Source organism: Homalodisca vitripennis, chromosome 1, assembly GCF_021130785.1.
Source record: "Homalodisca vitripennis isolate AUS2020 chromosome 1, UT_GWSS_2.1, whole genome shotgun sequence".
Lineage (NCBI taxonomy): Eukaryota > Metazoa > Arthropoda > Insecta > Hemiptera > Cicadellidae > Homalodisca > Homalodisca vitripennis.
In genome coordinates this window covers 213,619,072-213,632,432 of record NC_060207.1, presented here as the reverse complement: position 1 = coordinate 213,632,432, position 13,361 = coordinate 213,619,072, and the positions used below count along the sequence as shown (strand labels likewise).

Below are 13,361 nucleotides of genomic sequence, written 5' to 3'. Positions count from 1 at the left end.
AGAGTACATTTTTAAAACTTCACTTTATATTCTAACAACTAACCATAGTAGAGTGAAATCGAAAATGATTATCCTATAATATAAAAATCAGGTTATGTTACAATTAAATCAAAATTTTATATTTAAACTGCTTGGTTGTAATTACAAAAATATTTTAAGATGCTGTTTAGCTTAACATACTAACGTCTTGTTTACTTCAGACTAACCCAGTAAATAGATAGACCACAGTATATGCAAGCTTTCCTCAATTAAGCAACGTATACGAGTACGAAGGACTTTAATTAAGAGGTGAGACGTAAAAATGTAAATACTATGTAGATTTAATGATATTCATTATCATACAAACAGGGCAGGTCTGCGTGCACTCCACAGGATGATGATGGAGGGGGTGTGAGTGTATTATATTTTTTAATGTTAAGTATGAGTCTAAAATGTATTGTAATACCTAACTGTAAATTAAACTTTAATTTAAAAGTAGCAAAAATGTTCTACTACTAGTGTTACATAAAAATAATAAATTATAGGTTGTTTCAATGTGTTTCGTATGTTTAAATTTCCTAGGTATGATATTTGCCGTTATCTATTTTCAAGATAAGTTAACGTAAAAATTTTTAAGTAACTACGATACGATACTAAAATAACCTAGTTTTATACACATAACACAGGTTTGGTGGTAATCTGACAGTAACATACATTTATCTCATGGAATCGGGAGTAAAAAAAAAATAGTATTTGTAAATACAGGACTCAAAACCTACTCTCCACAGAACTTTGAGTAATGTATTATTTAAGATCTGTATCGTTTTGATATCAGAGATAAGACATAAGGCATTTAACGTACATTTAAATACACGCTTCAAATCAGTAGCTTAAAAACAACAATGCAACTAATATTTCAAATTAGTACTGGCATTATTAAAAGTACGTTTTAATTGTTTATAAATCCTTTTTTGGAAGATATATTTGAACAAAGCTATATCGTACATAACAATGTCCTATTTTACTTACTTGGTATGAAACGGAGCGTGTACCTTAAGCTGAGGAGTCAGGTTGTGGTGTCGGGTGTTAGTGATACACACACTTTCATCCCTTGCTACTTTGTCCCTTCTCACCACATAACACAGGTACCATTTAATCGGTAAGCTCAGAATCAGACTGCGGTACCTGGTGTTAGTGGTACACACACTTTCATCCCTTGCTACTTTGTCCCTACACTCCACTTAAAACAGGTACTATTTAATCGGTAAGCTCAGAATCAGACTGCGGTACCTGCTGTTAGTGATACACACACTTTCATCCCTTGCTACTTTGTCCCTACACTCCACTTAAAACAGGTACTATTTAATCGGTAAGCTCAGAATCAGACTGCGGTACCTGGTGTTAGTGGTACTTATACTTTTATCTCTTGGTGCTCTGTCTCTGCACTCCTCATCCACACGTTTTATCGATCGTTAAGATCAGTACTCGTACTGAGGCGTCATTTGTTAGTGGAAAATACACTTTCAACGTATGGTGCTCTGCCCTTGTAACCACATACCCTTATACCACTCATCGATAAGCTCAGGAATCAGACTGTGGCACCCAGGTGTTAATGGTACATACACTTGTAGCCATTGCTGATCGTATCCCTACACCTTACATATTCCATTTACCACTAATCGTTAAGGTCAGGAAGATGACTAAGGTACCGGATGATAGTGATAAGTAACATTTTATCACATGCTCACTGCTCAATTGTCACGTAACGCAAATGTGCATGGTTGGTAAACTCAAGGGTCAGGCTGTAATATCAGGTGTTTATTGATACATACCTCTTTTATACGAGCTTAATTAAATAGAATTCGTAACACAATTTTGGAAATGTAATAAACGTGCCTAATCCATTTAGTATTTGTAATACCTATCTGTATTTGTTATGCATGACAAGTTTGTCTGAAAATATTCAGAAAGGTTAAATAAAAAAAAGATAATATATTATGATATTACAGTGTGAAGCTTCGTATGTTGATGATGTAAGAAATTATGATTCTGCGTGCCTAAGAATAAATTACGATGCATGTTTAAAACGCTAAGCAACCCATAATTTCAAAAATTGTCTTGGAACCTGTGATGATTAGCAGTTCTAAAATTATTTCACAATATAATAAAGGCAAATTATGTTTTAGTGAAACTAATTGTTGTCTCTTTTTCAAAACAGATATGCACAGTCTGATATGAATTTAACACACATTAATATAGTAAAAACATTGCTGTTTTTTACTCTAAAATATAAAATAAATTAAAACAAAAATAATAAAAAATGAAAATCTAAACCAATTTATTAAATGATAATAAGGAGTCCATACAGTCAATCTATTAGTATTTTACTTTAATCTATATATATATATATATATATATATATATATATATATATATAAAAGAAAGTCGTGTTAGTTACACTATTTATAAGTCAAGAACGGCTGATCCGATGTGGCTGAAAATTGGTAGGGAGGTAGCTAAGAACTGGGAGAAGGACATAGGATACTTTTTATCCCGTTCCCGATTCAGGATTCCGCCCCACTGGTCTCTAAAAGTTACAGAAATACCCGTAAGAAATGCATTGCAGCAAACATATGTTATAAGTTTCACAATCATACTCTTTCAATGTTTGGATAGTGATGAAAAGATAAACGTGTGGATAAATAGGCTTGTAAACAAGTATTTTAGCGCATTTGGCAGAGAATGTTATGGCTCGGCGCCAGGTCTGGGCTAATCTCCTGTTAATGCGTATCGTAAAGTGTCTAGAGTAATTTCTCATCCCCATTCTTCTTGTTTTCTAATAAGAGATACAAAAAATAAAGAGGAAACAGATGCAATGTAATTTAATTTTCTTTTCTAATGGCCATTAGCCATCGTTTTATGTCGCATAAATTACACAACGTATCAAGGATTGAAATTTACCCACTTCTTCAAGTGTATAAAATACCAATATATTAACATGCACAAACAAAAGAAAGGGGACGGTTGGTTGCCATCAAAAAATTAAATTTGTTTAAACCTGAAAAAAATATATATTTCAATCCTCAAAATGCAGTGTTATACTTTTTGTCTTGGATGCTAATGTCCAATATCATATTATAAATTCTAACTAACCATATTCAATAATGTACTTTAAACAAATTACAGTAAAACAGTCTATCAGTTCGATTACATCTTTTCGTCAAGAACAAATGTTTTAAACCAGTTCTATTCTCTTATATGCCTTGGTTGTTTTTCTCTTATGAGACTTTTTACACGCCTAAAGCTTTCATCGAAGTGTTATTATAGATAGCCTACTGCCGAGGTTAGGTTGCGTAAACATGGGAACACCTTCCACTGTCCTCTTTGTTTGGGGAAGGCTCAAACAGAGCTGGCATCCCTTTCTTCCAAGATGATGAATAAGATATCCTTCCTCTTGCGATTTCTACAAGAGATACCCTCAAATTACTCATGCTGAACACCATTCAACTCCAGTGTAAAGTTCCTTTTAGAACTAAGGGTACTATTATTTAAACTAAATAACCGTATTATCGTTGTATTACTGTTATATTTCGTGTGAAAATAAACCATGTAGTCGTTTCTAGAAACTATACAGTCTATTTTAATCTATTATATATTCTTTAGAGGGAAAAACTGTAAACATAAAATTCTGTATATTATTTAATAATTACAAATATTAAATCAGTAGTGAACTTTTGAATAATATATTGCACAGTATTAATTTAATGAAAATAAATATATTTTAATACCCATAACATAATCTTATCACTAAAAGATTTAAAATATAAAACATTAGAAAAAAATAATTATAGCACAATGGCACATTAAACATTTAAATAGTCAAACATAGTACCGCTAAGAGTGTCCTCTTCCTTAAAAAAGTAAAAATTACTATTTCAGTCTTTTAATGTTTAGAGATATACATAATCGATGAATCTGTAAAAATTAAAACTAGTCTTACTTTTATACAGGTCAAATAAATTACTTTTTAAAAGTAATAGTAAAACAGGTAACCAAATAAATATAAAAACAAAGTAAAAATAAAGGGTATCCCCCATGTATCTTCAACAATTTATTTATATTTATATAGTGAAAATTGGTACCATAGCTGTTCTTAACATAATTGGTATCAGTCGAAGGCACCTACACTTTTAGATGTGGCTTTTTTGGATTTTACATACGTACCCAGATGTACGTATGTATGTTTGGATTGCCGATGAGGTTCCTAAGTTCCATTGTTAATATTATATGAGTAGTTTTTTTCAGTTTGAAAACAGATCATAAATAAAAATTATATGTACTTTTAGAAGGCAATTAATGGTTTTAAATTTTTGAGCAAACTAATCTGCCGAATAGATATAATATCACTAATCAACTTATCATCAGCTTACTTACGTACAATGAATTACACTCGTAAATAAAAAAATCCTTTTTTTTTAAACAATATATGGATTAGAAATAAGCGTGACTAGGATCAATGCAGTGTAGATAAACAAGATATAAACAGAAAATTGCAATATCACTGATTAATTCAAATAATGTACATGTCTGGCGACTAGAGGGTAGAGGAAGAGGAGATTACTGGTGTACCAAGGGTACCATTAGGGCACTAAAACCGCCTGATGAGTCTCTTTGGTATGTTTTATCCTTGACATCTGTTCTGTCTTGCGGTGTTTGTGGCGCTCTACCTTCACTTCTCATTATAGAGTAAAACAGTTTCTACGTAAAGTGTACACGGGTAACATATAGGGCACTTAAAACCGTCTGGAGAGTCTCTGTGGTTGTTTATCCTTTATGTCTGTCCGTCTGCGGTGTTTTGCGTGTCTGACGTTCACTTCTCTTTATAGAGTAAGACAAGATCATAAGTAATATTTCTAAAGGGTGCCAATAGGAAATCCACTAGAAACCAGGAACACGATACGTCCCCTTAACAGTAGTTAATCCTTCAAGTCTATTTTCGATTCTTTTGTGTATACTTCAATTCTCGTTACATTGTAAACAGCTCAGCCTAATGCCTAATAAAAAAACAAACCCAAAAACCGATATGTGTTACATGAGGTTGATTTGTCAATTGTCAATGGTTATGTCAATGTTCCTTTCACATTTAATTTCATAACAATTTTCTTACAAGGACTATCGTAGCTGGACTATAAATTTTTAAAACTTCTATTGTCCTCAGTTTTTAGTTGAACCTACTGTAAGGCTAGGAATTCCACCCAGGTCTTGTTGTTTTGTGATTTTGCTAATATAAACCATCCCACCTGTGTGGTTTGGTCCTGTGGAGGCAATTTCCTTTAGGAAATTATCTTCAGCTTAACAGAAAAATTTAAGAAATCTTAACAATTTGGAATTTAACCCGTAAGCGATTTTTGGGCAATTATTATTCATATATATATATATATAATATATAATATGATAGCCTTTCCGTTCAAATGGAGCTAAGTGCCAAAAATTTCCAAAAAAATAGGTTTTTTCTAATTAAAGTAAGTCCTATGTTTCCAACGTGGAGTTCCATATTCTAAAGGAGCCTATTGTGCCAACTATGTTTCATGTTTAGTCTGCAATCAATGAATCACAGATGGTTGCCGGTGGGCAACTCCCAGCTGGGCCTTCAGTGATATTGGAGCTAAAGTGCCGGCAACCATTTTAAAACAGCTGTGGAGTACTGTGGAGTTGTGTAATAAATAAAAAACGTTATAAAATTGTTATTATGCTGTAAAAATGGATAATCATAAGTTAAAAGCGTTTAGTGAAAATCCTAAGGATAATTAATCTTTTAAAATGAAACAACGGAAAGCAAGGAATAAGTGGAAAGGCCATACATTAATTCGAAGCAAAAGAGAAAGGTTACAAAGAAGTTTTCTGCAAAAGATCCACCTTTTACACAGGTAGGTTAATTAGTAAGCTAAAAGTTGGTTTTTTTCAATTAATTTTGATTGTAACTTAAACGAATATTATATTTATTTTGAGTAAGTTTTGTTGTTTGTAGTTATAGATAATGAATAAAAACTACATAAATTTATAGCAAACATAAAACCTAACATAAGTTATATTTTTTACCGGAATTTTAATTTATAAACATCCAGGAGTAGGTATGCACATGAACTTTGTGTAAAAGTAAGAATAATAGTGGTATAATTTAACAGTATGGCTACTGATATCCCGTATCTCAATTTAGCCCCACTACTACTCAAACTACACGGATAACGGTAGCCTATATTTTAAGAAATATTAGGCCTAGAGGGTAAAACTCATAAATCGTTTAAGCCGTAGATAAAATTCTTGAACTGAAATCCCAAAACCAATGTTTTATTCTTTTCGTATAATAATTTAATTAAACATTTATCCTATATAAAACTTATGTCAATCTTGATTACCCATATAACCATACTATTTCCTAAGCAATTTTATTACTTTCAGGAAAAGTGCAAATGCAAGTACAAATGCAAAGGTGAATTATCTGATGACTACAAAATGAAGTTATTTAAAGAGAATCTCCATGAGCTTGACAACGAAAACGACAGAACACATACCTTGCTTGGGCTGGATAGAGATTCTCCCCAGTGTTCAGAGGAGGCGACATGAGGTAAATATGATACCCCAAACAGAAAGCCGACGTCCCAAAATTACTGGTGAGTTAACATCGTGCCGAAATGGGAAAGGGACACCATATCAAACGGGTTATGTATAAACACATTTATGGCTATAATTTGGAAATTAAGTTCATATCCTAAAATAGTACAAAATCTTGTGGCAAAATAAAAAAATGGGCAAAACTGTTGTTGAAGGATACCATGGGAGGATTGAAAAACTTTCAAATACACTCTGGCTGATAGAAATTTTGGTCCAAGGACCCATATTAACATCCATACCATCTGAAACCTAGCCACTCATCAACAGAAAACCGATCCTCGATTATGGAATACCTGATCAATATCTCGAATCTGTATCGCCTAGTACAAGGCGTTTATTGGAAAAATTTTCCTAATATTAAAATCTCATACAATTTTCTATTCCACTAGTTTTATTTAAGAATGAATTTTTCCAAATCTAAAAATTGAGGAAACAGCTCTGTGTTGATCACAGGTAAAAAATGTGACCGCCTTAAAACTCGAAATGACAAGTAAAAAGACTCCAGTCGTTTTTAGGGACAAAGCGAAAAGATTGAACAAGAACAACACCAATCGTAAGAAAGTGAATCAGCCATATACATCAATGACTCTGACAGTATCAGTTCCGCCTCCTCTCCTAACCAGTAATACTTGCACTGTTTGTAATTGATCTTCAAAAAGTAAATTCCCAATCCCGGAAAATTAACTCATTCAGAACATTGTATTTATGCACGTCAGTTATCATGCTACAATTATGGCAATTCACGTTGACTGAACACCAGTGATGGCTAATTATAGTGCCTTTGGCATGAAGGCCAATCGTCTCGTGGTGGAAACCAAATATGGCGTCTTGTTTGTTCAGAGTAATAAACAACATGAGACATGACTAATAGAAGCGTCAGATCACAATTATTGGAGTGATAATTGCTGCGGCAAATAAAGAACAGAATGATGGTGTTTCATGTTAAATGTATTTGATTTCCCTGGACGTTATTATGAACCAAATTAACCACCAAGTTTTCTTGTGTGTATGGGACATAGTATTTTCTCCAGCTGACTAGTAAATTTTGCAATTCATTGAAAAACGTTTGGGGAAGGCGTGTACAAGCTGGAAACGCCATGACGATGTTAAGCGTGCGTATAATCACAATCCCGCCACGAAAGGACCATATCAAAGTTGTAGGAAGGCCTGAACAGCCATTTCCTTGACTTTGATTCAAGCTGGCTTCTTCCATACATAAACACCAAAAAGTTAGTATATCCTACAGCTTCCTTCCTGGATCCGTATAGAAAAAAGAAATAACCAGGAGTAGTAACAAAACAAAAAAGACGTTCAATTAGATTGAACCATGTGATAGATCACTACTGTTTTCAACCCTGGTGTAACTGATAAGGACTCTACAAAACAGTCAATCTTGGAATCCTTAACCTAGAAAACTGTTAGATTTATCAATCGCCCAAAAAAGAAGTATTTAAGGAAAATGTTTTACCTTTATATAAAAGAAGTAAACAGGGAAATTTTTTGAAAAAATTTGTAATAAAACTAACTGATTACATATGACATTTCTATATAATGTTAACAATATTTCATTTTTACCCTGTACGGTTTTTATAATTAATTGTAAACCTTTTTCATTAAACATTTTTTACTACCCATGAAATCTGTGTTCTTTTTTTAATAACCCTGGGACTTAAGCTCTTTTAAGAACATCTATGCATAAAGGCAACATCAGCTCTTTCCGCCAGAATTGTCAGATTAAAAAATTTTTTTTTTTAAATATTTTCATTACAGACATGGTATGAAAACAAGAACTAAAGAGAGTTCATCAGGAGTAGGGTATATAAAAACCCTCCACCCCCCCCCCCTCTCGCCACCCCCCCACTCAAAACCCGTCCCACGCCCGTAACCACACAAACACTCCCCCCATAAAACCAACCAAAACCCAACCTCCCCCACCAACTCCACCGCCACCCCCCTAGTAAATGTATGTTAACCCTCCCCCACGGACTTTTAAACACAGGCGCACATAGCTCCCTTTGAAACTGTGAAGAGCAACATATATATACAAAAGTATACATTATGTTGTTACAATTATACATATCAGTAACGTTTACCAACCAACTATACAATATATTACCTAATCTTACTACATGACCAAATATTTATGAATAAAAATGTGAGAACTTATATGTCTATTAGCAAACCGTAATGGATCAGACACTAAGTCAATAACAATGGCCCGGATATGAACGATTAACTTTTCCGATGGATCTACCACACATTTTGTTCTGGGCAGTACTTATCTCGGTCGGTAATGGAAACCGGCGACCACAATAGGCGATAAGTGAATTGGAGGTCTTCCTGCATCGTTGCTCCTCTTCACGTGATGTGGTTTACTGAATTGCGGTTAAAACAACCGTTCACAACCGAGCTTCTGTTACATTATTTAAAAACGACCACCTATTACCCAGGAATAAAAAAACATAACAAAACGATTATAGCTCTTACTCAAATGACCCACAAACTCACCATTATCACGAGCATTCCTGATTCATACACCTATTATATCAGAGAAAGTTAGAAATTTTTGACCGTACAGTTTGGCCACATCGCTCGTGAAAGAAAAAACTAAAGGATTTTCTTAAAGATCAAACATCCACATCCTTTTAAACTGTATCGGAATCCCTAGAAGAACTATATTATTTTTGATGGGGAAATGTTTTTACGCACTTTCTTGTGTAGAGCTCTGTCTGGTCATTGGATGTGTTTCGGACCACAACCTATACAGACTAAAATATCTCCCCTCATCACCTTACCTTATTCAGCCCCCGCGAAACTATCTTTAGGTATTACTTTTCGGGTTAAAGCATCAGGTATTCTTTCGGTTGTAGTTTAATAAGAACTTCCATGACAAAGGAGCTGACCTTCTTCTAGTTGGTTTCTGAGGCAATTATTAACAGAATTGGGGTAATTTAGTTTCTTGATACAACCACTAGCTCTGCGCGCTGTGACTCGAATTGTGGGCCTGTAAAGAACACACGATGCTCCACATTCTCGTCATTCTATTCAACTCCACTGTAGGACAGGCACTCCGGGGAGTTCTCATACTTGTATTTGTACTATTACTCCTGGAAACACCCGTGTCCCAAAAGGATCTGCGTTGGATAATAGTTAACTGCCTCATGGTTGTGCTCGTACTACTTGCTTACTTCAGGGATAAGACAACTTGTCCATCTCCCCTCAGTGGAGGGGTCCCAAGTTTTCTGCAAGTGTTATAGGCTCCTTAGCCGCTCTTCCTTATTGAGTTCTACAGCAATCAGTGGTGGCAATTCCTGAAGGTGATAGAGAGATCTCCGCTCCTAATCCACGATCTCAAAAGAAACTACTCCGAAGATTGCGCATAGTGCGTTTTCTGATACTGTGAGGAGTTGCACTCATAGAGCACTCAACCGGTAGACTAATGTCATCTTCCTTCTAGGCGCTTGTAGCGCTAGGTTTTCAGCTCTTAGGGCAAGGTCATTATGTCCCTATCGACGAGACAACAGACGACAGGAGTGCTCTACAGCCGATTGTACCAGGGAGTGTCGGGTAACAGAGGGGTGTCCCTCAGGGCTCAGTGCTAGGGCCTTCTATTTGGAACATCATACACGATGGGCTTTTAAAGGTATTTATTTGTAACTATTTTGCACTTATATTATGTTTTATAATTTTGTGTGGAATATTTAAAGTCAATGGTAGTTAAAGGCAAGGCCCTAATGAGAATTTTCATAAATAGTGTGTTTTATACTAATGATAGATAATTATACCAAAAGTTATCTTCAGAAATTGCAATCCTTTTATAATACATGTGCCACTAGTTACAATCACAGTAATGCAATAAAAATTTAAAATTGCAATTTTTTAATGATTTCAAATATTCGGACTAAATGTATAGGATAAGTTTAGAGAAACATATATCTATCGCACAATACAGAAGTATATATTTGAGTATATAATTGCATGTATCACACGCAATTTATTTATGGATGTATTCAATTCAGGGTATAGACTGGTGTATTTGACGAAGGCCTAAATAAGATTGCAGGATTTGGCGCTCATTACCCTAGATAAGCTGCCGTGACACATAATACTAGAAAATCACACGTTAGCTTTGATAAAATTGCTCTTTAAAAATCTTCTAACAAAAATCGAACGACTTCTGCAAATAGTCATAATCAGTGCGGTATAAAACTCATATTAATGTAAATCCGTAAGTACGTTTTAAAGAGTTACAGCATATCATACAGAAAGAATTTGTAAAAACGAAATCTATATTTGTTGGAACTCTATGATCTTTACGTATAAAATATGAATTATAATATAATGATAAGTAACTTATACAAACATGAAGCACTACCGCACTCACTAAAGGATTGTATTGTTTTGTAGAAAAAATGGGGTATGCAATCATATACATTTTTATAATACGTCATATAGTATTATGAGTCTTATACGGTATATATTGACTATATAAAAATGAATATTGTTATTGCTATGTTAGTCATCACTACCCTATGATATGAATAATTATACATAATAATACATTAAAGTGAATAAAACAACATTAAAACAGATACAGGGTTTCTATAAATGAACTCAGGAGAGTCCTTCGATTTTCTGGAACTTTAAGGCTCTCTTTAACCTTGACTTTCTCGAACACAAAGATTATTTTGGACCGTTCATTGGTTGTATGGTAAGAGTAAACATTTATAATTTTTTTTCTACCAAATGTATTACGTGCAGTTTTTCTGCGTAATTGCAATATTCTACCACATAAATGTTCTCTTCGGTAAATATCAGTCTGCATGTTTTTGGAAAATAAAGTGTTGTGCATATGCAAAGGTAAAACCATGTCAACGTATAAATAGATTTACATAATATTTAAAATAAAACTTTCAATATATTAGTATATTTGAAATTACGTTTTACTTATGTACGTTTGGTGTAGACCTTGTGTTTTTTAGTTCCCAGTTTGGTATATATTTGTTAACAGAGTTCGACATTTTTATTATGAATATATATGATTTTAAAATAAGCATCTTTATAAGTGTAGACCTGTTTTTAATACATCTGTAGTTTGATTATCACAGAAGTGTGAAGACACTTGTCATCACAAATCTTGACAAACCACACCCTCAAGCTCATCAGATATTCTTCAAACCCATGTGGGATAAAAGAAGTGGTGTCATTTTCAGTAAAGAAACAACAAAAATCTTTCAGAAAGTCTGTTTTTGAGGCGAAATATCTAGTTATTAACCGTAATGATGCAAAATCCACAAAGGTTAAATATTCGGAATTAAATATTAAATCATTCGGAACATTAAAAAATAGCTCTATTCTCCTTAAATTTATAAAAACGTGCTTAGCTTGCTATAAGGAACTAGAAGCATATTTTAATTGTACAAGGGTGAAAATTTGCCTTTGATATTTAATTAATAGTGAACAAAAAAGAATTTACTGGGAATGTTGACATTAAGAAAGAAGCATGCTGTGATACAAATGTCAACTATGCTCAAATAGTGACCACTACATAAAAAAGTGAAGGAAGGACATCATAACTCGACCTCGCACACAACTGATGGTTTCCGCTGGAAGGAAAACTTCATCAGCCACAGGAAATGAAACCTTTTCTTGACTTTAAATTTTCAGCTTTGACACTTTATGTGCCATTATAACAAAAATATACTGATGTTTTATAACTCAACCGTAATTAATTCTCTCGATTATAATTAATATTTAGTGGAATTGAAATGGATTTAAACCCTATACATGTATAACAAATCCGTAAGTGTTACAACATGTTTGAATGTTTAAGACGATTGTTAATGAGTACATTACTTATACATATAAGCATAGCATAGCAAGCATAGGAATATTTTAACTACGAAATACCACTCCCAAATACAGTAAAAAGTAATTAATTAAAGGAAGTTTTTATTACGGTAAAGATAGCTAATATTTTTGACAGCTAATAGAGTCACATTGATTTGTATTTGTATCAATAAATATAAGGTTACGTTGTGTGATGAATATAGTATTGATAAATTGGATTATATAACTTTCATTGTAGCTGTAAGCAGGGACGAACTATAAAATTTATTAGTTTACTCGTTTTACTTATCTACAAGAATTGTGGATGTATAACTTACATGTAAGGTACAAGAATTGGTTACCTTTGCTATTGTGAGATTGTATATTTACAGTAGTACCTGAAGGAACACAAAGGTAGTCCGGGCACTACATGCGCATGAATTCAACTGCAGTCTCCTATGGTATTCCTCACATTACTCTTTATATATCTCCATCTCCTCATTTTCCTCTTGAGACATTTTAGACAGTACCTGGCTGTGTTAAATTTTTATATTGCAACGATAATATAAAACACAATATACCATTCACATCAAGATTTATGTTATGCTGAAAGGAAATAAGGTGTTCTCCCTTCTTCTTATTTGAATAGTTGAACACTTTCAAACGTCTACAATGAGACTGACATAATTGTGCTGTGTTGATGAAATTTATATGTTTTTAATTACTCTCACCTCACTCTTCAATGGAAAATTTTAAAGAGAAAAATCAATTGAGTAGCATAAATTAACAGGTATGGACCTATGAAAGCAATATACCGTTGCTTACACTAAATTTAATGTTCTATCTAAGACTAAAAAATATGTATTTCTACAGTGGATAAA

At 33.4% G+C, this 13,361-nt stretch overlaps 1 protein-coding gene across 1 annotated transcript in view; it reads right to left on the bottom strand.

Annotated features, from left to right (window-relative positions):
- LOC124354809 overlaps nt 1-6,601 on the bottom strand; it is a 39,636-nt gene extending 33,035 nt beyond the window's left edge. The window contains exon 1 of the mRNA XM_046805537.1: nt 6,552-6,601. Within this exon, the coding sequence (XP_046661493.1) occupies nt 6,552-6,601 (50 nt within the window). The remainder of the gene's footprint in view (nt 1-6,551) is intronic.
- Nucleotides 6,602-13,361: the final 6,760 nt, after the last annotated feature.